The following is a 25,780-nucleotide window of genomic DNA, read 5'->3' as shown; positions in this document are numbered from 1 at the left end:
AAAGAGTGTGAAAGAAAGCTAATGGGAGTAGTAAGGTGATGGCACTGGGAGGTGTATATGATGTGAGTGAGTGGTGCAGGAGGAAATGAGATCAGAGATGTAGGTGTGGAGGTGAAGCTGGGATTTAGTGGGGAAGCCAATGAAGAGGAGAATGAGATGGCCAGAGTGACAAGAGAGGAAGACAACCATAGCACTAGCATTTTGGATAGAGTGGAAGAGAGAATGTCTGACAGGAGGTTATAATAACCCAAGCAAGAGATAATGCAGTATGTCCCTAGCTATTAAATTGTGAATCTGAAAAGCTTTATAATTCAATAACTTTGTTCCTACCTCTGTGATACTCTGGATTCACATTTTCATATATTGGAAACAAGGGATTTTCTTGTTCACTGCGTAGCTTTCTTGCTCTTAACACGTCTCTCACACACTGATGTAAATAGACATACTGACACTGGAAAAGAGGGAGGAAGTGTCAGAAATTAGTGAAATCTGCAAAGGAGTAAGAAAGTCTCACACTCAGATGCCATTGAATGGTAAAACATGGAGTGTTTTGCAACACCTTTGTTCTAAGGGAGATAAAAAGCCATGTCAGTTGTTATGGGAATGTATCTTTTTCATAAGGTTATTATTTGAGCAGGTTTGGAAAATTCTCCAATGGAAAATTTTTCCACTGAAAAATGGCATTTTGTTGAAACTGAAAATTCCCGTGGGATGTCAATATCAACATTTCTTTTGGAAAATAAATTTTAAAAAAATTTCAAAAAATGTCAAAAAGTTCTGTTTCGACATATTTGGAATGGACTGTTTCAATTTTTCCAAATCAAAATGGACTTTTAGTTTTGAAATAGCTTTTAGTTCATACTGTTAAAATAATGAAAAAATTAAAATATCGAAATCAAAATGAAATGTTTCCATTGACCTAAAACTTGAATTTTTTTCAAAATGTTTGTTTCATGGGAAATTTCAGAATTATTTATTTTCATTCTGATTCAGAAATAAACAAATTTTGAAATAGCAGAAATTCCTGTGACATGGAAATTCCGGGTTCTGCACAACTGATCTGTGTAGCAGCTTTCCAGTTTACTGTTGCTACCCATGCAAAAAATTAAGCCTCATGTAACATAATGAAGTAAGCCCTAGTCAAGTATGTTTTTCAACCTTCCTGATAACTTCCATGCTGGGCAGGGAAGTGCAGTTATGTCCTGTTTATACTGGACAAGGAAAGCCTGTGGGACCCTTTTCTAACAAATTATATTTAAATATGGATGGTTTTTACCAAAAAAAGTCAATGTTCTTTCCCTTGCCAGTGCTGACAGGATTTAAATGTGCTATAAACTGGTTTATTAGACTATGATATTGACTGTGACTTCCCTGGTTTTCCAGCAAGGTTAGCCCTTGTCTATGCAGACCATGTGAACTGTGTTCACTCCTTTCTAAGGCCAGTGTTTGAATAGTTTACGAGAAAGGAGCTAAGATGTTGTTTGACCAGTGTGGACAGGACCTAACTGATATGATCTGCTATTCACCCAGGTTGCCTTCGCTTATGCATAAACTGCTAATTCTCCATGCCTTGCCGTTCTCTCAGAGCAATGACCACAGGAACACTAGCATTACATGACAAATGTATTATAGTACCCATAGACATTAGCGAACACCTGCTCATAGGCTCTTGCTTTTAATTTTTCTTTGCCTTAAAAGCATCATTTCCCCAGGGACCACAATTTTTTTTCAACAATTTCTCTTCATTTGCATAACAAGTTTGATTGTTGCTCTGTACTTTTTTCTCTACTGTCCTCTCTCTGGGAAAGTTACAAAACCTGCTGTCATGCACATAAGGCTGCTGTCTCCGGGGAACAGAATTCTGTACCCCACCCACCTATTCAATGGAAATTTGGTCAGCGCACAGCATCTTCAGTTAGCAGATCCTGCTAAGGGCTCATGCTGTGAGTGAAATGGGGCAGCGATTCCCTGCCAGTTAGGCAGCTGTGGAGACCGCTCCCTATCATGCTAATCAATATTATTTCATTGTTTCCTTGTGCTCTCCTGTTGTCGATTGTCTGGAAGAGTTTACAATCTATGTCTCAAGGCGGGGCTGTCTTTTCATTCTGGGTCCGTGCAGTGTGAAGCACAATGAGACCCTGCTCCACGTCTGGGGCTCTGAGCTGCAGGGAGAGGGCTGGGGGGACTGTGGAGTCCTCTCTGGCCCCAGCCCTGGGACAGCCTGCCTGCACCCCAAACTTCTCACCCCCAGCCCTGCCCCACCAAAAAGCCCACACCCCCAGCCAGAGTCCTCACCCCCCTGCACCCCAACCCTCTGCCCTATCCCTGAGCCCCCTCCAACACCCCAAACCCCTCATCCCCAGCCAGAGCCCTCATCCCTCCACACTCCAACCCTCTGCCCTAGCCCTGAGCCCCCTCCAACACCCCAAACCCCTCATCCCCAGCCCCAGCCAGAGCCCTCATCCCCCCACACTCCAACCTTCTGCCCTAGCCCTGAGCCCCCTCCAACACCCCAAACTCCTCATCCCCCCCGAACCCTCACCCCCACCCCCAGTGTGTAATATAGGGAAATTGTTAAATTCTTACTGTTTCCAGTCCATTTTTACAAGATTAAAATATATATATAATCAGCTTACAAGGCAGGTGTGTGGGGGGCGGGCAGGACATGGACCTGTTCTGGTCACCACCAATAATTATACAGACCTGCCACCCCTGCTAAGGTGCTACTTCAATACAAATAATAGAGTGTCCACTTCCATCTGCCCACCCTCCCCATCCTAGGCTCTCCCAAATTAACAGGTGAAAATAAAACCTTCTTTTTACATAAATATAGAAGTGGATTTTGGAAGTTCTTCTAATGAAGCCATGAATCTGGTTCATGCCAGATGCCTCAGGTTCAGTGGAGCCTAGACCTCCAGCAATTCCCAAAAATAGTTTGCTAAACACAACCCTTGTAGTAGTTACCTCCACCCCAGGATTATGGGAAACCTTCAATGCAAGAAGAAGCACCAAGAGAAGGAGAAAATCATTTATAAAAGGTTTGTTAGAACTTCTTTCTGTGCTGGATGCACTCCCTAGCCTTGGAAGGGGAGGGATCAGACTATTAATCTGGGCTCAATTCAGTTTTCATTTTTGCTATGATTTTATCCCTGGGATTGCTCTGGGGATTCTCACTGTTTGCTGTATTGAGGCTGTCTACTCCAGGGGCTTGGGTGGGACTCAAGCCATCACTGCAAGCGTTCGGGATAAGATGGAAGAGGTGGTGATAGCTGTGGTGGGTTGTTTCCACAGCATAGTATATGAGTTCTCCACACTCCTGTCAGACATTTTACCTGGGTATGGCATCTGATTAGGACTTTATGCCAGGCTGCCACCGAAGATCCACAACCAGGTCTGGGAAATTCTGACTTTGTACTAACTAGAGCTCTTCAGTGATTAAGATAGCATTGAAATAAAATTCAGTGTCTCCTCATGCCAATGTGCAGCCTTTGCAGACATCAGCAAACTTAGCCACCCATAACATAACCTCCAAACTGCAACAAAGAGCTACATTGGTATCAGGCTGCACAGCCCAGTAAACCCGCTCCAATTTCTCTATTAACACGTTCCACAGAGACAATGTACAAGCTGCCTCCATTACTCTGTTATTAAATTAGTCCCTAAGTGTTTAGCCACCAGTCTCTGAAAGTGATTTTCCTGCACTTTTAAAAGCATAAAAGACTTGCTTATCCTGTGCTAACAGGATAGATTCAGTCCCTTCTGCATAATGGCTTAGGAAAAGATTGATCTTCCTTCCCAATAGCAAAATGAAAGATGGACATGTCAGCCCAGTAAGTACAAGGACACCACACAGCTGCAAGGTCAAAGTGCTACGGTTTTAAAATAATAAACACTTGAGTAATTATCTCCATCCTCCATTGTTTTCTCCCTTTATGTCTGCCTATCTATCATCTTAGTGCCCATCCCCAATGTACTTAAATGCTTATGTTCCTTCCCCCAATATATTTATCTAACTCAGTAACTCCTTTGCAATGTGCTGTTAAAGGTCTGCTGCACTACACTCCTGGGGGTGATTGCAGTTCAGTGGCGGGTGAAGTGATCCCTATTTCTAAGATGTGTATAGAACTTGATATGTAAGGGCCCGATGCAGCTCCATGGAAGGCAATGGAAAAAAATCCCACTAGCTTCACTAGGAATAGATCAGGTTCTAAGTGCTACAGTACCTGTTAACTATCTTCCAGTGGTGCCACAAGGCCTAATTTATGAACAGTTGTGAAGTGCTTCGAGATCCTCAGGTGAAACTCTCTGTGTTCAAACTATTATTATTATATTAATGATGAAGATGTGCCGTGCTGTGCCATCTCCAAAGCTTACCTCTGTCTGAACCATGTGAACCCTGTGAAGTCTTAGATCATGCACTGCTCCATAAATATCCACTGAGTCCTTAGAGTCTAGTTGCTGAAGGATTCGATCCAGTGCAATGAATGTGCCTGTCCTACCAACACCAGCACTGAAAAGAGAGGGAAAACACAAACCCACTGGGTCAAAGCTCTCACCCTCTTTACATTTCACTCAGGCAAGGAACAGATTGGCATTGCTATAGATCCATCGTGGTCTTTGGATTAACTGCACTATACAAGTGGCAGCTCTAGGATTTCAGACGGTAATAGTTTACAATGGAGGTAGATTTTTCGTTTGGAGTCATAGAAGAGCTAGTTGTGATATCTCCTGTTCCTGTTTGTCACTATGGATGAAGTTAGGCTGACAGTTCAATATATCCAAATCTGTTTGTAAGGAGCCTTTAAAGTTGTTTTCTTTCTAGAGATGAACTGGTCGATTCAGACTATGACCCTGAATATGGACCCAAATGTTTTACATTTTTGGGTGAGGTTCTTTGGCCTGTGTTATGCAGGACGTCAGACTAGATGGTCACAATGGTCCCTTCTGGCCTTAAACATCTACGAAGATCTGGACACACATTTGCAGCTCAAATTTACCACTAGTTAAGCTTCACTTTTTCTTAATTAAAAAGGGGTAATGAGACATTGGGCCAGACCCAGCAGTGCAAAGGAGACTTAAAAATCTGCCAAAAGGCTGCAGCTGAGGATCCTCCTGGAATAGCAGGTGTGCCAGGGACAGTGCTTTAGTGGTCCTACCTGGAGGCATGACCTCCTGAGAGTTGTTATTCACTGGCACAAGTTGGGCACCCAGCATCTCTCAGGATGAGGGCGTGTGTGTCAAACACTGTTCCTGACCACCTAGCCCATAGTCTGTCTATTAAAGCCTATGGCTGTTCCATAGAAATTTAAGCAAAAGTTACCCCCTGAGAGACACCAACATTAGAGATCTTTTAAATATATTTTATAAAACTCCTGAACCAGTGATATCCTGCTTTCATTTATACCTGCAATGCAGAATGGTTGGTCCGGTATCTGGAGTCCTGTTGATATAATCCCTTACAGTTCTTACAAACTGGATCAGGGACTGGGTGGTCTCTGGAACTCCATGGTCTGGCCATACTGTGTAATGAAAGTGACGAATGAGCCTCTTTGAGTCAAGCTGCTCTTCCTGTCAGATCACAGAAATGTGGATAATCAGGACAGTTAAGAGGCAGATGTTCCAACACACCACGTCTTTGTAGTGAACATCATGTTCTGTTACAGCTGCCACTAGGGAGTAGGTCACTGGAGAGCAATCAGGATGTGTGAGGTTTAACCATGCTAAGTTTTCCTGACAGATTTTTTAAAAATAAAATAAAATAAATGAACATACACTACAAATTTTAAACTCCCTTATTGTCCATTCCGGAAGCACTGACTCAGACAGCATCTCAACTATCAGGTCTCCGTAATACAAGGAATCCTGGTCCAGGGGCCAGTAATGATCGCACTTCACCTGTATGGACGAAGAAAAGAGTGTTTCATTAATAACAACAGCTGGAGCCAACCTGTCATATTTAAACACCTTCTTATCTACTCAATTTTTGCACAGGGTTCCTAACTGTCCCCCGCTTCCAAGGAGGCAAGAAGCAGTCACGCATCAGTAGATGGACAATTAAGGCAGCTAAAATAATCCATATGCACATGTAGTCAACAAAAGACCTAAACACATGCTTAGTTAAATATGCAAAAGGTTCCATTGCGTTAGGCATTGCTTAAGTACTTTGCTATGTCAGGGCCTAAACAGCAAAAAGCATTTCTACATACAGTTATGATTGCTTGCACTCTTTAGACTATGTTTAAAGCAGAGGTTGATCTGGGCTGATTCGGTGAACCAATACTTTTTCCTGGAGTGTGCTAGAATCTGAACTTTTATTAAAAAAAAAAAAAAAAAATTAAATCGCTAGCTCTTTTAGTTGCTAAAGACAACTTTCCACCTTACATGTTTACCTTACACCTTTAGTTGCTAAAGACAACCTTACAACCATACATGATCAGAGTATGAACCAATTCAGTGATATCTACCTGAGTCTGAAGACCGCCTGAAACAACAGCTCTGAAAGAAGCATGCATTGTCTTATTCATGACAAGGGTATCTTAATTATAAAGCCTAATGTTTGCAATTTAAATGTCAACATTGTTAACTACTTTACTGTTGATCAAAGCACATGAAAAGAGGAGGGATGATCATATTAAGAAGATCAGCTGTGAGTAGACTCTTGTTTTGACAACTCAAGAAGATGGAGCTTGGACCACTACTTCCCACGCCTCCCCTCAATTTAATCTCTGGTTTAAAGAGCGATCGGGTATGCAGGGAAGCTGCTCTGGCTTTTTAAAAAAAAACAACAATGCAATGGACTTGGATGTAACCATTACTTCTGTGTGTCTATATGGGGGCATCAGGGAAGGAAATAATATTTCTGGTTTCTACAGTTTAGTCACTTGCCTTTGTACCATACATGGAAGATGTTTTTATGGTGGCTCATATTCTGATTACAGCAGCATAAGTTTTATGAGGTTGTCATGGACAGTGAAATAAGTAAGTGAAAGGCCCAGAGAAGTTTCATAATTGTAATATACTAACCTTAAATAAATAGACCATGAAGTACATGTAATGCATGGTGCTTATCTCATGATCTTTATTGATTTCCACCTTTATCCTCCCATATCCCAACCTTTTGTAAGTTGTTATCCCATGCAACATTATGTCTACCGACTGGTGTTGAGAAGCCCTTATGTAAGTAGTCACGCTGAAGCCACTCACTGTGATTACAGATGCAGAATTAGGCCCTTAGAGATTGCAACATCTTTGGGTAATTGTTATATTTACCCTTTAAGTGCCATGTGTGCTTAGGATACTGTGTTTGTGCCATGGGTTCTATTCTTAGCTCTCTCACTGACCCGCTGTGTGACCTTGGATTTGTCACTTCACCTCTTTGTGCCCGTTTCCCCACGTATCCTTTTTCTGTCTTGTCTATTTAGACTGCAAGGGCCAGATGTTTAAAGGCATGCAGGCACCTAACTCCTACTGCAATCAAAGAAATTTAGGTGCCTAACTAGCTTCAAAAACCTGGGTTCTAAGCTCGTAGGGGCAGGCATTGTCTCTCACTACATGTCACTGCCTAGCATAATGGGACTTTGATCTCAGCCAATGTCCGTAGGTGTTAGTGTCATACAAATAATAAATACAAAATTTAAAAATAGTAATGAATAAGCAAGAAACCTCGCTACTCACTCGGCCCTTCTCGACACACTGGGTTACCATGACAATATTGTGAACATTCTGTTCCCATGCCATCTTCCAGAAATCATCTTTGGTGCCAGGCAAAGGGCCCTGAGTCGCAATGTATTCTCTGCGAAAATTATTGCCCTACAAATCCAGAAAATTCCAATTAGTTTCTATAATGCCAGAGAAAGAGACCTTATAGCAACTGCAAACAAACCACCACTGTTGTGGCATCAACATCTTCACTGCAGCCACAGCTTGAAAACTAAAGGACGCCCTAAACTCTGGAAGCAGAAGGCTGGTGGGAGCAGAGAGGAGGAAGAGAAAGTGCCAGTGTATTTAAATATTGCTGGAAGGTATTTATTATCATTAGTCAGAGATTTTTCATCTTTCTATTGTGTTCAGCACTGCCCTAGGCATTTTGAACCACTGGGTTTTTGTTTTGTTTTGCTGTTTGCCATTCATTAACTGAGCTCTGGATTGAAATCTGGATCGTTAGGGCTCTGTTATTATCAATCATAATTCCCTGGCAAAGGGCACAATTGTAATCTCAGCCAATTTCACCATAATACAAGGTGCAAACACTTTCAGGATGAAATACAAGTCCAGAAGTATGATCTCAGTGATAGCTGTGCTTATTACAGAAATTGTATAAAAACAGTGACCTTTCAGAAGTTGTCCTTGGCCAATTATAACAGCGCTCTTATATAACTATAGCAATCCAGGGAAGCAGTTTTAAGAGCTGACTGAATCAGTCTCAGTTAACTGTATGGCAATCAGACATGGCCTTTCAGCACACACACAAAAACAGTTCTCGGACTTTTAATTAAAACCAGTGAACATATGAAAGGAGAATCTAGAATACATAAGAATCTAGCTACATGTTAAGTTTCACAAGAAGGTGAAATTACCATTGGAGAGACAAGAACTATAAAAAATACCATTGAGCCACTTACTGGTATGTAGCTTGCATTAATATAATCTGAGCAAGGATCATCATCTACGTTGGAAAGCTTCACTCTCGATGTATCATCTGGGAAGAAATGTATTACAAGAGGTTTATGCCTAGGTCTTGATTTTCATCCCTTTCACATAAATGGATATGTGCCCATGTAAAAATACTGACTGCACTTTCACAGTCAGAGTTGGCAGGTTTGTTTGCAAATGATAGCTACCCACATTTGCACAACACCTTTCACCAGGGGGGTTCCAAAGGACATTGCGGCCGATGAGCGAGATTGTATGCAAGAAGCTAGAACCATGGGCATGTAACTGCCTCGTATGGCACCTCAGTCCACAATGTAGGTGCCACTGACATGCTCAAAACTACTGTTAAGCTCCTGCCTACCCCGGTAAGTGTCTAGGGGAGGTCTTCACTACCCACCGGATCGGCGCGTAGTGATCAATCTATTGGGAATCGATTTATCACGTCTCATCTAGACGCGATAAATCGATCCCCAAACACGTTCCCTGTCGACTCCAGGACTCCAGCTCATGAGAGGTGGAACCAGAGTCGATGGGGGAGCCACAGCGGTCAACTTGCCACCGTCCAGGGCAGACTGAGACATAGAGGTACCATAGCGCCATACACACTTTGGGTACTTCTACCTGGCAGTTGGGTGGGTACTTCCCAGCATGGGTAGACAGACAAGTGCAACTCTGCTTGAGCTAGCATGCTACAAATACAAACCCTCCTGGACCTACTGGGTATGTAGGTGGGTGGGTAGCCCGAGTCACTGCCCATGCTACCCCCAGCTACACTGCTATTTTAAGTGCACAAGCTAGCATATGTCTGTCTATCTGAGCTGGGAAGCACCCTCCAAGCTACAGTTAGACAGACCCACCGCGGGATCCCTTCAGCACTACTGAAATGCAGCCATCTCTGGATAAAACATGCCAACTAACGACGGCACACGGCAATACTACATGGCAAGTTAGGACTGGAAATCAAGCTGACTGCTACCATAGCCCATTGAAATCGCAGGGGGCTATTTAAGGTGGGCTGATTACCTCCAACAGGCGTTTCCCAGGGCTATCCCTGTTCTCATGTGCCACGTACTGCCAGTATCTTTGTCTTGTATGAAAGAGGACTCCTTCAGGATTATCGCCTTCTGCCATGCTGGGGGCACTGTGCTACTGCAGGCTCGTTATTAACCCTGAAGGAAGCGACTGTCACCTATCGATGTCAAATAAGTGATTTGTGGCCACTAGACAGGTTTGAACTGACAATATCTGAATGACTAGGGAGAAAGTAGCCCGGCTGCTATCTGGTGCTGATCACACAAAACACACAAGACAAGGTTTCTATTATTCCTACTATCTACCCTGACAGAACAGCTGAAAGGCTAGAACAGCTGAAGCCTTTTATACACAGAATGAACACTAGTCATTACGCCTCTGGTGGGAAGTGAAATTTCATGAGAGCTGCTGTTGTAAAGCCGCTCGTGGCCATACACCGTCAGCATCAAAGCACCAAGACTCGGCTTGGCAATGCTATTTCATCTTGGACAAGGCGAAACAAGGAAAGGGATATGCTACATGCCCCATCCCATCCAGAAAAGAAGTGAAAAATAGCTGGTGTGATGTAATGTTATATATCCAAACATAAAACTTACACGGCAATATATTATTGTATCGATTTTTCCCTCTGTTCTCTGGCAAAAGCGCTATGTCACATGATTGGCTTCGACCCACATCTTTTAAGTCCTGTAAAAGGCCGAAATGAATGTGAGGTGAAAATCACAGGATGCTACAAAACGGAATGTACAGCATGCAAGGGAAGGAACTTATTTTTATTATACTGAAATTAGAGAACTGGTGGCATTGGCTTGAGCCAGGCACACTGCTGGGAGGCACTCTTCAAGATTTGCCACACAGCTCTGATAGCACAACTCAGTCCTGACCTTCAGCACATCCTGGTGATCCTGTGTTGGGCCTCTCATGAACAGAGGCTGCCAACTGGATCAAGTTGTGGTTCTGGCAGCAGGACAAACAGGGTCTAAGCTGAGACTGTCAAACTCATTTTCACTTGTGTGAAGAAGACCAGGGAATGCATGTCTCTGGGGCTGAAGAGTTAGTGAGCCAGTTAGCACCCAACCAGTCCATTCAATAAAGAAATGGTTCCACTGGATTGGATTCGTACCTCATATTCCTTGGACAGGAGGTAGTTGGAATCTGCTTGGAGTTTGGTGAAGTGCGCTTCAAACTGATTTACTTTTATTGGACTAAAACATTCGACAGAAGAAAAAAGACAAAAACCAAAAACACCCAGTTATCCAAGGAGACAACAAGGACATTATTCATCTAATTCATTACAAAGGAAGAAGTTTTAAATGAAGAAATATTTGCTTTTACCTGGAAATTCTCCGGCTCCTAGAAATAATTTCAAAAGAAAAAGAAAGAACTTGTCAGTGAGTGACTGGAGAGACTGTTTCATCTATGATGCCATGTTAAAACAGTTTTCTCTTAGAAACAAATTTTGAGATTACCCTCTCTGCCCCAAGTTCAGATGGACGGACAACGGCCTGTCCCTGCGAATGCTCAGCCTTGCTGTAGGTCGCTCTTGGCCATTACTGCAATACAAAGGAAGCTATTCTTACTTTGGTTTTAGTGCTATGTTCAAATGTCAATGTGAGTTGGGCAACAAAAGTATCTTGTGGCAGGAAATAAAGAAAAGGAATAAAAAGAGATGGCTGTTTCATTTGCTACTCTGAAATGGATCTTTGCGGTTGCAGAGTTTTCCTGTGCCTTAGTTTGCTGCCATAGGACAATAATTTTATATCATATATAGAAAAAATGGTGTAAAACAGTAATGGCCTGTTTTTTACCATAAGAGACACAGCCCAAACTACCACTAAAGTGGGTATTAGCACTAGTCAGGAATTTTTTAACTGACTGATATTTAGCTGATTCGTCAAAACTGAAACTTTTCATGGAAAACCTTTAGTTGGGAAGGTTTCTCAGGTTCAGGAGGGAATTTCCCGTGAGAGAGAGAAGCACCCACCCCAGCATAATCAATAGACCGATGACCAGGGCGCTCACCTGGTTTAGCAGAGACCCAGGTTCGAGTCTCTGGTCTGAATCTCACTCTGTTGGGTTTTTTTTCCCTTGAAAATTTTAGAAAGGTCTTGGTTTTGTTCCAACACAGAATGAAAAAAAATTTCAAATCCTCAAAATTTCTGGTCACATAGAATTCTTGTTTTCCAGCCAGTCCTAGTGGGTGTCCTATGGCAGGATAAGGCCTAACCAACTGATCTGTAGAACATCCCTGTGAAGTAGGTATTATCCCTGGTTCCATGTGCAGATTGGGGAACAAGTTACTGCTGTGCTTTTCAGAAGTGCAGAGTGCCTGCAGCTCCCACTGGCTTCAAGTGTTGTGGGTAGGGTGACCAGACAGCAAGTGTGAAAAATCGGGACGGGGTGGGGGAGTAATTGGCACCTATATAAGACAAAGCTCCAAATATCAGGACTGTCCCTGTAAAATCGGGACATCTGGTCATCCTAGTTGTGGGTGCTTAGCACCTCTGAAAATCAGTCCATTTGGGACTTGTGAAGGATCAGAGCAGGAGTTAGTGGCAGCACTCGGATAGATTTGGGAAGTTCTTGGAATTCATTCTGTGCTCATTCCACTATTCATGGCCAGTTTACACCCATCTGTTCTTGTGCCAACATTGTCCATTAGCTAAATAGCTCTTCTCTCTTCCTGGTGTTTACCGGCCATGAACAAATTCAGGTTGGAAATTAGAAGAAGGTTTCTAACCATTAGAGGAGTGAGACGCTGGAACAGCCTTCCACTAGGAGTTCTGGAGGCAAACAACTGAATCAGTTGTAAGATGGAGCTTGATAAATTTATGAATGTGATTATATAATGGGGCTGCCTGCAATAGCTAGGATCTGGACTTAGTGACTCAGGAGATCCCCTGCAGTCCTACATTCCTATGTTCCACTAAACCACACACACTGTCTCTCCATCTCTGATCACCATTTGTTCCCTCAGAAACCTCTCTGGTAAATGAAAGAAACATTTACCTATTGTATGTGACACAGAAAAATATACCGACGTTCACTGACCCATTGAACAGAGCTCATAAGAAGAAATCACAATACAGTTGAGAAAACATGCACTTCATATGATTTACATTCAAACTATGTAGAGCAAAAATAAATTAGAGGATAAGGGACATATTTTCAAATGCAGGTGCCTAAGTAGCAGCCAGGAGAAAATGTGTACACCTATTGTGAATGCAAAACCTGCATTTTACTCATGAATAATGGTAGCGGTGTATGCATACAGATATGTAGGCATGCATTTCTCTGTAGGCACAAACAAATGCAGGTTTTACACACAAGTGCACATGCTTTTTCATGGTCAGCATCTAGACATCTGCATTGAATTTGGGCTTATGTGTCTAGAAGAAACTGCTAGAGAATAATTTCATGCAGACTAAGAATTAGAGCTGGTTGGAAAACAATTTCCAACATTTTAAAGAAAAATTCCATTCCAACTCCAAGAAAAATGTTGCATTTTCAAAATTTCCCACAGAATAGAAATTCCAAATTTTTTTGACTCAGAAATATAAAAAAAAATTCATTTCAATACTGCAAAATGTTTTGTTTCAATAAGGTAATTTTTTTATTTTTATAATGTTAAAATATTATATTTAATATTTATATATATTTAAATTAAAATAATATATAGATGATATAAAATTAATATTATAGAATAAAAGTCAGTTCAAAATGAAATGGAACAAATAAGTCAAAACTAAACTTTTTGACACTCTTGAAAGAAAATGTTTCAATGTTTCCAAAATGAGAGAGTCAAAATGAATCATTTCAAAGTTTTCCCATCAAAAATGTCATTGAAATCAACAAGTTCTCATGAAAGGTTTAAATGAAGCCACATTTTCTGACAGAAAACTGCTCCAGTGAAAATGTGTTGACCAGCTCTGCTAAGAACCAAAGGTCCCATTGCAGCCTTAAATCATGCAACTCCTATTAATCAGTGGAAATCCTGTTCCTTAATCAAGGGTAATATGGGGCTTCTTAGTTCAATATTCAATTTGTACAAATGGTGAGGGAAATGGAATTAGGTTTTTGCTTTTCTAAATACAATTTAAAGTTTTCATCCAATTTTACACCTTCCTCAGTGTCTCAGATTGAAAATCATGTCTAATTTCATCAGACCTTGTGCAAGAAAAAATTAAAAAAGGGAGTTTCTACTTACCTAACTTTTTGTCTGTAGACAAATAAAGCAGTGACAGCCACCACCATCACAATGAGAAACAAACCAGCACTCACGCCTTCTATAACTCCAAACATGGGTTCTAAGATAGATACACACACAGAGAGAGAGAGAGCAAAGGAATTAGATACATACAGTGTTATCAGTTAAAGACACTGAAATAAATACAAAGGAACTTCAACTGCATATATATTTGGAGGACTGGGCTTTGATATTACTTCCTTAGTTTTTCAAGAACCTACACTGTACATCAGGTGGACAAGAAACAGGTAGAAGAGAAAAAAGTTCTCTCCTTCCATAGAATGAGGGAGTGAAGAAACAGCCAGATTTCCCAGGAGTTCAGATCTCCTCCCCAGGCTACAGTAGTTCACTGAGTTTTTCAAACTGAGTCTAGGATAATTCACTGATTCAGTCCCATTTCAAGACCATTTACACTGGATGACAAAACCATTTCATTCTCACATCCAGAAAGGAACTGTTGTCTGGATTCAAGGGGTTTTTTGAGGCTTAATCAGTGTTTGGAAAGTATTGAGATCATTGTATCAAGGGGCTATGCTATTATTTATTATTTGTATTGTAGCAGTGACTCGAGACCCTCAGTCAGGGACCCCAGCTCTATTGGGCAATGTGTTCCTTCCCAAACAATTTATAACCTACTGGCCTATTGCTCCACCATAGCTGAGACCGGGGAACACAGGGGGCTGGTTGTGGCTCCCTGATCCTGTGCTGCTTGGCCACGGCATAAGTCAAGAGTTGCTGAGGAGCAGGTCTAACTCATGCCACTGGCATAAAGTCCCTAGGTGACCTTACACGGTGAAGGATCAGCATAGTTCCACCACACCTCCCTCCCACCTCTGACATCTCTCCTACACCCTGGACACATGGGACAGCAGGTGCAGGAGGTGGTTATACCATCTCTCACACCAGAAGAGAGCTCCCCTGCACCAAGGGAAATTTCCACTAGCCATTTCTGTCCACTTTGAGCAGCTTGAGTGGCAGAAAGCAGACCGGAGAATCTAGCCTTATGTATTATTTCTATCCCAAAGGATGCTGCACAGTCCTTGCTCTTTCTCTCTCTGGCTCCCTTTTAAAGCAAACGCCTATAATTTGTAGGAAGTTTTGTACTTCAGAAGGAAATCATGGATGGAAGGGGAAACATCACAGCTACTGTTTTAACCGACAGTGCTGAATACCGAATATTAACTGGCGGAGAGCTTAATCTCAAAGTAACTCAGTTCAGCAACAAGGTCCTTGCTGCTCTCTCCTACCCACTCCAGCACCAATGGGTGTCATACCCATGTAACTGGTACAGTTAGTATAGAATAAAGGAGAAACTCACCTGACTCAGTAGTGATTGGTAAAGAGAAAAAGGTATCTGAGAAGAGTGGCTCAGTGAATTCCCTCAGGTCTTCACTAAAGAGCTGGGTGAAAGCTCGGATACTGATTCTGGAAAAGCAGAAGGGTTTATTAGATCTTTTTGGGAGTTGGTATCAAACAGGAGAAAACTAAAGGTTAACACAGAAATAGCAAAATCACAAAACAGGGCTTCTGGACAATATTTACTAAGTACATTTCCTGTGTCTTCTAACTACTGTTATTGTTATACCTTTTGTTGTTCAGCTTCTGCTTTAGTGAGAGTTTCAAAGCCAATATTTTTAGCACCTCAGCAGTTCATTCCATTTTTTAGTATCTTTTGCTCAACAATATGTGGGGAAAATGAAAGAAGGACTAGATACTAGGTGATACACCATATTAAACTTGGGGAAAAAAAATTTCTGCCTAACTCTGTGATCAGAGGGAAGGCTTATATATCACAGTGTGTTTTTTGTATAGGGCTGCAGTAAGCCAAAAAAACTGCTGACTAGCTGATCTATGGATATAACTGCCCTCAGTACTATCATATGGGGTCTTGGATTTGGATTACATTCTATGCTTCTGATCCTGCACACACCTTTGCATGTGAATAGTCATATTCAGGACCTACTTCCATCTCTCCTGATATTAGGCCTGTAAATGGACTACTTATGTGCATAAATGTTTTCAGGATTGGGTCTTTACCACCTTAGGCTCCTGGGGATCATGAAAGTAGTCCCATGAGCTGGACAAACTAATCACAGTGAGCGGCGTCTTTGTTGGATTTAGGTCTTTGCTATTTTCACAAGCTCCTGATTGCCAAAAATTTGTCACTGAAAATTCATCAACAAATCTGTTCACATGAACACATTGATTTGATTGGACACATGGTCACCTGGTAAGCTTCTGTTCTTTGACTGGATGAACGTAGTTGTTAAGCAGGTTTCTGATACAGATACACACAATGAACAAAATAAAAAATTCTGCAACATTCAATTGAAATTCACTGTTTAAGTCCATGAATTTTCCTCTCAGCAAACTCATTTCTAAGAGCATTCACAGAAAGCAAAAGGAGCTCAAATGAAATGCAAGCAAATTCATTAAAAAGCTGAAATGAGTGTCTGTGAAAGGTTTGTTGATCTAGTCACTCAGCTCTCATTGTGGCTTTGGTAACCTGTTGTGGAGGTTCCTGCTGGCCAGCTGATAGAATTTAGAATCAAAGAAGTTAAGAGGTAGAAATCTTTACTCACAGTAGGTCTCATTCTGAGTAGGGATAAGTGGGCATAATTTCCACTGAACCCAGCTAGAGCCCACTTGAAAGCTGCTTTCACTTCAATTGCACAACTGCCCCATTAAGTTTTTAATAGTCCACATTTAGTAGCTAAGCTTGATTTAATGCAGCAGGGAAAAGTAATTACATTTAATGTGAAGCTGCAGCTTCTACATAAATGTACATGGTATCCAGTTTGTCTGAAATACAAATCATAATTGTTTGGGGATATTACTTCAAATACTCTAGTTTTTGGCTAAAATCTAAGGCCTAGATGCTGGGTCACACTGCAGCTGCTTTCTGCTGTTCCCTAGGTGCAAAGTGGCCTTAAGGTAATTGGATTCAGCCCTTGGAGGTTCATGCCAGTGTAGAGGATGCAACAGGAGGTGTACAGGTGCTCTAGCAGCTCCCACACCATGCCCGACTGTGGCTAAATCTTCCCTTTGTCCTGGTCAGCCACAGCTACTGTACAGGCTTCCTGAGTCTGTTGGAAGCTGGCACAGGGTAGAATGGCCTTTGGGTTGCTCTAATCTGCACCAGCAGATTGGCCTGGTGGAGCCTGTCCACAGAATTAGAGGAACACAAAACTACCTTTGCATCTCCTGCTCTCCCGTTTTACCTGTCCCGAATGCTTCCCTGACTCAGCTGCTGATCCAGCCCTTAAGTCTCTCCACAGAGAAATTAGCAACTGTAGCAAAGTTCCCCATCAAAGTAAAAGAGATAAAGAGGCCTTTTCACTGCATGGAGTTTTGCACATAATGAATTGTAGCATTTCCAGGCTGGTGAAGGAACTGTTTATACATTAAATATGAGATGGGGCAGGGACAAAGCTTTTATAAATTGCACAGTACAACACAGAGAACACCATGTAACACAGGTTATTAATCTACGGCAGCTCAAGTACATCAGGCATCGAGATAGCATAGTACCTAATAATACAGCACATCTCACACAGCAAAATTACCACAATAAATCTAACCTGTAGGCAGTCCTGGGTTTCAGTGGCCCGTCACAGAATTTCTGCTGATTGGGATCACATTTTCCTCCCAGACTTTCCATCTCAGCTCCAAGCTTAATGTCAAAGCTCTTATAGTTGCTGTCAAGGTTTTCAGCACATTTGCTTGCGAAATAGTTGGTCTGATAGACACGTACGGAATTGTTATGTTTGTATTCCAAGTAGGAAGGTAACGGGTGCTGCTGATCTGGCTTCAGCTCTTCACTGCCTAGGAAAAAAAATGGTAAAAAAAAATTGCACATCATATGCCACAGCTCTCGTGCTATTAGTGCAGTAAGTATCTAAGGCCGAGGGCATCAATAGACATATTTAACACTTGACAAACTTCTGTACTTTGTCTGGGAGGTAACATGGTCTAGTGAATAGAGCACGGGACTGGGAATTAGCTACCAGGAATCTATTTCCAGCCTTGACCCTAAACTGTTGTATGACCATAGGCAAGTCACTGCCCTCTGAGCCTCCGTTTTCCCATCTGCCAAATTACCTTCCTTTGTAACACACCTGAAGGTCTATGGAAGAAACACACAATATACAAACTGTTATTATTAACTTTAACTGCAGGGGTCATTAGTAGCTATGTTATCTTTACAAACAACAGCTGGTCTGGTGTGGTAATCTGATCCCCAGGAGAAGAAGCAGAACGCAGCAGATTCCTACAGCAAACAGCAAATTCCTACAGATAGGAAATTCTGTGTTTCAAAGCAACCTGGCACTGTGGTTTAAAAAGCTTCTTACAGTCTGATAAAGACTATGCTATACTGTCTTCAAAATTGTTAAGCCACATGCAAGCCCCTTCTTTACAGAGACCTCTACAGACTCAAATTACTGAGAGTCCTAAAGAAACACTCTGTGCTTTTCTTAAGTGAGTGATGGTCTACAAACTGCTGACTTGTGGCACAATTCCTGAAATTAAGTCTTAGGGTATGTCTACACAGCAGCTGGAGGTGTCATTCCCAGCTGGAATAGACATGCCCATGCCAGCTCTGATCACTCTAGTGTGCTGAAAATAACAGCAGAGCCGTAGCTGAACACAGGGTGTCAGATGGGAACCACCATTTGCTCCACTTGTTAGTGTGCTATCTCAATCACAGCTAGCATGGGTATGTCTACCTGGAGCTGGAGGTGTCATTCCCAGCTCCAATTTAGACAAACCCTTAGTATTTTTGGACTGAGCCTAGCTCAGGGTGTTTCAGGCACACTGCCTTCTATTTGAACGCACACTGCATGTTGGTCTATGGGGACATTTTTGGATCGATGCTGGCTTGCTTGGCTAGATAACTCAGGGCAGTTTGCTATATCTCTTCTAGATCCCATTCTAGAACAGTGGGCACAGGGAGGGTCTGATGCCTTGAGAAGGTTGTGTGAATCACCTCTGCTGCATAATTCTGCCCCCCCAGCTCCCCCCCCCCCGCCATCTGCCTCCTTCCACAGGGGGTAAAAAAAAAAGTAGCCAGTGGGTACAGAGAATAGTTGCAATAGGAAATGATTGTAGTCCCCAGAAATGAATCCCGATTTTTTATTCTTTATGATAGTGCCTAAAAGGGTCAGCTGTGCTAGGCACTGTACCAATATATAGTGAGAAACAGTCCCTGCCCCCAAAGAGCTTACACTCTGACTAGACAAGAACGACACAGGGTGGGAGAAAAAAAGGATTATTTTTACCTGGGAACAGAGACACAGCGGAATGGTTAAGTGACTTACACAAGGTCACAAAGGGGGCTTGTGGCAATGTCAAAAATTAAACTCAGACCTCCTGAGTCCTAGTTTAGGGCTTTAACTGCAAGGCCACTCTTCTTCTCTACAGGATAGCACAAGGAAGGAAATATATATGCACTATATGGGGACATTTTCTGCTTCCATTTACACTGGTGTATGTGAGAGCAATTTGCCTCATGAAATAAACAACATGAATCATTTTGTTCAGACTGTAAGCTACCTTTGTTTTCTAATAACGGCTTAGCAGGCAACACTGAAGGCAACAGAGACTGAAGCTGAGATGCACTCTTACCTGCTTCAAGTTAGTGCCTAAACTACGTTATTGAATCAGTGCATAGCAAGACAATCTATCCCATTTCTATTCTCTGAGACATTTGCTTTGAGTTCTCTCATCTTCTAAGTAAGGAAACTGTCCAAACATGTGGATGGTAACATCCCAGAGATTGAAGTAAAACTCTGTCCTTAACTATGGTGCCAGTGGAGATAGTATGATGGGATAACATGGTTTTGGTAATTAAATATTCATGGTAAATAGGCCCAATGGCCTGTGATGGGATATTAGATGGGGTGGGAACTGAGTTACCCAGGAAAGAATTTTCTGTAGTACCTGGCTGGTGAATCTTGCCTATATGCTCAGGGTTTAGCTGATCGCCATATTTGGGGTCGGGAAGGAATTTTCCTCCAGGGTAGATTGGCAGAGGCCCTGGAGGTTTTTCGCCTTCCTCTATAGCATGGGGCACGAGTCACTTGCGGGAGGATTCTCTGCTCCTTGAAGTCTTTAAACCACGATTTGAGGATTTCAATAGCTCAGACATAGGTGAGAGGTTTTTCGCAGGAGTGGGTGGGTGAAATTTTGTGGCCTGCGTTGTGCAGGAGGTCAGACTAGATGATCATAATGTCCCTTCTGACCTTAGTATCTATGAATCTATAGACCTCTGGATCTAAAAGCCTCTCCCTGCTGAGTTAAAGGACCAGGTTCATTGGCAGAAGCAGATCCATACACCTCTTCTGAAATCTGGCCAGGAGATGAGGACAAATACACTGCTTGTGTTAATACGGGTTACAGAAAGAAACCTATTAATTCATAAAAACTTACCATCAGCCTCTCTCACAACCACAGTAAAGTATTTCACAGCTCCATTGGTGTCACTGAACCAGCTGCAGTTGAAAGTAAAGTTGATGGAAGATTTGGTAATGAGTGCATCCTTTTTGTTTACTCGGATGTGGGGAAGTGGAGGAGGGGGGCCTGGAAAAGAAGAGAGAGGGAGGGCGAAAGAAAGTACATCACCATCTATATATTTTTAATTACATAATAACAGCAAATGATGTGCAAATCTCAACAAAACTCATTTAGACCCAATGTCTCTCATATTATACTCTTTGCAGTCACAAATGCTATATCTACACTACCGCGGTAAGTTGACCTATGCTACGCATCTCCAGCTACGTGAATAATGTAGTTGGAGTCAACGTACCTTAGGTCGAGTTACCGTGGGGTCTACACAGCAGGGGGCTGATGGGAGAAAATCTCCCGTCAACTTACCTTACTCTTCTCGTCAGGGGTAGAGTTCAGGGGTCGACTGGAGAGCGATCTGCAGTTGATTTGGCGGGTCTTTACTAGACCCGCTAAATCGACTGCTGGTGGATCGATCTCAGAGCGTCGATCCCTGCTGTAGTGTAGACCTGCCCAAAGTGTATCCCTCTCCAGCAGAGAAGCTGCCAGAAGACATAACAGACCAGTGGTGTTTTAAACATAATTACAGAGGCAGCTCCTTACAGTAGGATTTTTTGCAGAAGCTGCCCAGGATTACATTAATGTCTCATTAAATCCATGCAGTCTTAAACTATAGCTGCTAAAATAGCATTTTCAGAGGTGGGTTCAATCCGGGTACTTTGAGACCACTGAGGCTGCAGATAGACATTTGCTTTGAAACATCTAGATTTCTCCCTCTCACATCAAATCAAACAATAAACAATGTCCAAGAAACAAAACACGACACTGAGTCAATTAAGCAAAGTATTTACATATAGACGATCTGATATCAGATTTATAGTATGGCTTCCATAGGGAACTGGCATTTGTATCTGCCATATGTCTAAACAAGCTATATGTTGAACAGTGATACATCAGGAACTAAACGGGAAATACAACCTAGACGGAGCTACTATAAGGTGAGTGCATAACTCGTTGGAAAATCGTCCCTAGAGAGTAGTTATGAGTGGTTCACAGTCATGCTGGAAGGGCATAACGAGTGGGGTCCTGCAGGGATCGGTTCTGGGTCTGGTTCTGTTCAATATCTTCATCAATGATTTAGATAATGGCATAGAGAGTACACTTATAAAGTTTGCAGATGATACCAAGCTGGGCGGGGTTGCAAGTGCTTTGGAGGATAGGATTAAAATTCAAAATGATCTGGACAAACTCGAGAAATGGTCTGAAGTAAACAGGATGAAATTCAATAAGGAAAAATGCAAAGTACTCCACTTAGGAAGGAACAATCAGTTGCACACACAGAAAATGGGAAATGACTGCCTAGGAAGGAGTACTGCGGAAAGGGGTCTGAGGGTCATAGTGGATCACAAGCTAAATATGAGTCAACAGTGTAATGCTGTTGCAAAAAAAGCAAACATCATTCTGGGATGTATTAGCAGGAGTGTTATAAGCAAGACACAAGAAGTAATTCTTCCACTCTACTCCACGCTGATTAGGCCTCAACTAGAGTATTGTGTACAGTTCTGGGTGCCACATTTCAGGAATGATGTGCACAAATTTGAGAAAGTCCAGAGAAGAGCAACACAAATGATTAAAGGTCTAGCAAACATGACCTATGTGGGAAGATTGAAAAAACTGGGTTTGTTTAGTCTGGAGAAGAGAAGACAGAGAGGGGACATGATAACAGTTTTCAAGTACATAAAAGGTTGTTACAAGGAGGAGGGAGAAAAATTGTTCTTAACCTCTGAGGACAGGACAAGAAACAATGGGCTTAAATTGCAGCAAGGGCGGTTTAGGTTGGACATTAGGAAAAACTTCCTGTCAGAGTGGTTAAGCACTGGAATAAATTGCCTAGGGGAGGTTGTGGAATCTCCATCATTGGGGATTTTTAAGAGCAGGTTGGACAAACACCTGTCAGGGATGGTCTAGATAATACTTAGTCCTGCCTTAAGTGCAGGGGACTGGACTAGATGACCTCTCGAGGTCCCTTCCAGGTCTATGATTCTATGAAATGGAAACGGAAAAAGAGTGGGGGGGGAATAAAGTATATCTGATGCAAGCCTCTCAATGGAACACTAGAGCACTGTAATAGAGATCGCAGCTCAATGTTTTCAATAACCTATATAGCCACATATACTATATCAGTATCTACTGTTTAATAGTCATGACCAAAATTTAAAGGGTTTCGGTGTGGATAAGGAACCAATAGTTCACAAGCTTATTTGAAGCCTAGCCAGATATCTTCCATCTGTAAGACCAGTCTGGAATTCTTGGGAGAGCTGGCTCCCTCATGGTATTTAGACAATCCTGCTTCCAGGCTGAACCAGAACTTGATAGTGCAGAGATGTCTAAAAATGAAAATAATGGAGAACAGTTAAGCCTTCAAAGAGGTTCTGTTGCTGTATCTGGTGATGCTCAGGTTATCTCTGATTTTATCTGAACTCATAGCATCTCTTGCAGTAGAGAAGAGACAGGGCTTGGTTGCAATTCATGTGAAGGGTGGGTTTTACCATGTTCTTTTTTCCCAGGCTCTGGGCAGGGCCCCAGCAATCATTGGGGTCACAGCTCTGGAATGTCTGGGTGGTTTTACCATTCCCAGTTCCAGTCCTAAGAGGCCCAGACCAGTGGCTGGACACCAGATAACCTGCCAGGGTTGTCAATGAACAGAAGAAAGAGGAATTGACACAAACGAATGGTCCCAAAGCTGGGTTAAAGTTCTCTTCCTTCAGAGGGCACTCATCAGGCTGTGGCCCTAATCCGAGTTCACCAACAGAGAGGAACAGTCTCCTTTTAAGGTGAGTCAGCATCAGGTCCTCCCTTCCTTCAGGAAGGGACCATTGGGCAGTGGTTGCCCAATGGGGCTCCTGCATTCAGCCATCCGTTTTTCCAAGATTTGCTCTCCTCCCTGATTTGTCATCAGCTGAGGTGGGTTTCTCCCTTTTAAGTTCCTCCCTCCAATTCTGACATCTCTCAGCTGAGTCTCCATTAGCTTATTAACCCCTTATTGCTCGGTGTAGGATTTGTAGGGGTTTTTAGTGACTGGACTTTGTAGTTCTCCTTGGCTCTATGCAGCCAAGGGGGGACTGGTGACCAGACCTCTCAATCATACTATACTTCGTGGAACATTTGGCCTTGGGGGTAATTAAGGCTCTCTGTCATGCTGTACCACACAGACTGGAGGTGACCCATGGATTGCCACAACTTGAGTGTCAGCAGCAGCTGCTGACCAGCCAAGGTGCAGAAGGGAGAAGGAGATTCCTGTGAGTGGCTTGTGCACAGTGGAGAGAGACATCACCATGCACAGGGCAGTACCATGCGGGCTGGCAGTACCTCCCTCCTTGTGTATGTTGTTGAGTAGCTGCAAGCTGCCATTTACCACCCATCTGCAGCCCAAGGGAGGAGCCACAGGGGAGTCTGGGAGGAGTCTGCAGAGCAGTGCTCCTCCTTCATCTCCACTGCCCGACGCAAACTCATCATCTGAGAGAAGAGGGAGTAAAGCCTGAAGAAGAGCCACTGCCCCAACTTCCTGAAGGCTCTAAGTGGCTTCCCACTATTTTGACTTGGCGATGGCATTTGGTGAGAGGAAAGCACCAGGGGGCAGCAAAGAGGCAAACCCAGAGGAGAACAAAGGGTCAGTTGTAGGCTGCATGTTGTGCCATGACTGACAGATTATAAAACTTGTTTTCAAGTTTGTTCTCACTGCGTGAGTCAAATAAACCAGTTTTACAATAAGATTCACACAGTGATAAAAAATCCTTTAAAGAAGTTTTATAGTTTAAGAGCCTTATAATCTGGCACAGCGTGCAACTAAACACAGGTGTTCCCCATTTTGGTCACACATTTCGGCGGCTGGTGTGACACAACAGGCAGGTCTGGAGGTCGAAAAGTCTGCTGACTAACCAACAGGACCAGATGATAGCTTATTCCTGTTCACCTTCTCCCTCCACGCCACTGTACCTATGTATTTGATACATCAAGGACTTACGGTCTATCATAGTGATGGTGCTGTCTTCAACTACCTCACTAGTCATGTCTGAAGACTGCACTTTGATGGACACCAAGTATCTCTTGTGGGGTACTAGCATCATGATGTTTTGCAAAGATTTTTCTTTCTCGATCCTTTTGGAAAACTCAACTTCTCCAGTGTCCATTTTTTTGCACTCAATACTATATCCATCGAAGTCAGAGTCAGGCGGGGTCCAGGAACATGCAATGGCAGTAGAGTTTTGTGGCCGGCAGTGAAGGTTTTGTATTCTGTCTGGTCCTAAAGATGGAGGGGAGAGGTTGAAAAGTTGAAGCGTAATGTAACAGAGGACATGCATTATACATTTTGTGCTTACTCTATGGCTTGGCCATCATTCTTAGCACTCGAGTCTAAATTAATAATTTAATTAGAGCAAAGGGACTAAGAGTCAGGATTCCTAGCTCTACCGCACACTTGCTGAAAGATTTTAGGCAAGTCACTTGACCTCATTTTATCTCTGTAAACTGAATTAATGCCTTCGACCTCCAAAGAACTGTGACTCGTCAGTAATTAACTGTAAAAAAACTTTTCAGATCTTCTGAAGAAAGGTGCAATAGGAATCCAACATATTATTAGAACTATGGTACAACTGGAGCTTAAATCTAGTTAAAAAAAACCCCTCATCATACAGCGTAATTGAAATGCATACTTCTTACAATGAAATGTCCATATCATATAGCACACACTCTACAGTGAAAAGAAAAGGAGTACTTGTGGCACCTTGGAGACTAACCAATTTATTTGAGCATAAGCTTTCGTGAGCTACAGCTCACTTCATCGGATGCATACTGTGGAAAGTGTAGAAGATCTTTTTATATACACACAAAGCATGAAAAAATACCTCCTCCCACCCCACTCTCCTGCTGGTAATAGCTTATCTAAAGTGATCACTCTCCTTACAATGTGTATGATAATCAAGTTGGGCTATTTCCAGCACAAATCCAGGGTTTAACAGGAACATCTGGGGGGGGAGGGGGTAGGAAAAAACAAGGGGAAATAGGTTACCTTGCATAATGACTTAGCCACTCCCAGTCTCTATTCAAGCCTAAGTTAATTGTATCCAATTTGCAAATGAATTCCAATTCAACAGTTTCTCGCTGGAGTCTGGATTTGAAGTTTTTTTGTTGTAATATCACAACTTTCATGTCTGTAATCGCGTGACCAGAGAGATTGAAGTGTTCTCCAACTGGTTTATGAATGTTATAATTCTTGACATCTGATTTGTGTCCATTTATTCTTTTACGTAGAGACTGTCCAGTTTGACCAACGTACATGGCAGA

The 25,780-nt window shown here is 42.4% G+C and overlaps 1 protein-coding gene across 2 annotated transcripts in view; it reads right to left on the bottom strand.

Annotated features, from left to right (window-relative positions):
• The window catches only part of PTPRB (protein tyrosine phosphatase receptor type B), a 105,362-nt gene that overhangs the window by 4,904 nt on the left and 74,678 nt on the right, over window positions 1-25,780 (bottom strand). For both annotated transcript variants that reach the window (XM_007054803.4, XM_007054804.4), the window contains 15 exons: window positions 24,462-24,740; window positions 20,360-20,509; window positions 17,512-17,755; window positions 15,249-15,355; window positions 13,892-13,991; window positions 11,154-11,237; window positions 11,020-11,037; window positions 10,808-10,889; window positions 10,281-10,371; window positions 8,622-8,698; window positions 7,675-7,809; window positions 5,773-5,895; window positions 5,405-5,568; window positions 4,375-4,510; window positions 331-451 (listed from right to left, as the gene is read on the bottom strand). In XM_007054803.4, the coding sequence (XP_007054865.2) occupies window positions 331-451; window positions 4,375-4,510; window positions 5,405-5,568; window positions 5,773-5,895; window positions 7,675-7,809; window positions 8,622-8,698; window positions 10,281-10,371; window positions 10,808-10,889; window positions 11,020-11,037; window positions 11,154-11,237; window positions 13,892-13,991; window positions 15,249-15,355; window positions 17,512-17,755; window positions 20,360-20,509; window positions 24,462-24,740 (1,911 nt within the window). The remainder of the gene's footprint in view (window positions 1-330; window positions 452-4,374; window positions 4,511-5,404; window positions 5,569-5,772; window positions 5,896-7,674; window positions 7,810-8,621; window positions 8,699-10,280; window positions 10,372-10,807; window positions 10,890-11,019; window positions 11,038-11,153; window positions 11,238-13,891; window positions 13,992-15,248; window positions 15,356-17,511; window positions 17,756-20,359; window positions 20,510-24,461; window positions 24,741-25,780) is intronic.

Source organism: Chelonia mydas, chromosome 1, assembly GCF_015237465.2.
Source record: "Chelonia mydas isolate rCheMyd1 chromosome 1, rCheMyd1.pri.v2, whole genome shotgun sequence".
Lineage (NCBI taxonomy): Eukaryota > Metazoa > Chordata > Testudines > Cheloniidae > Chelonia > Chelonia mydas.
The sequence above is the reverse complement of the archived record's forward strand: the minus strand, read 5'-3'. Positions and strand labels throughout refer to the sequence as shown.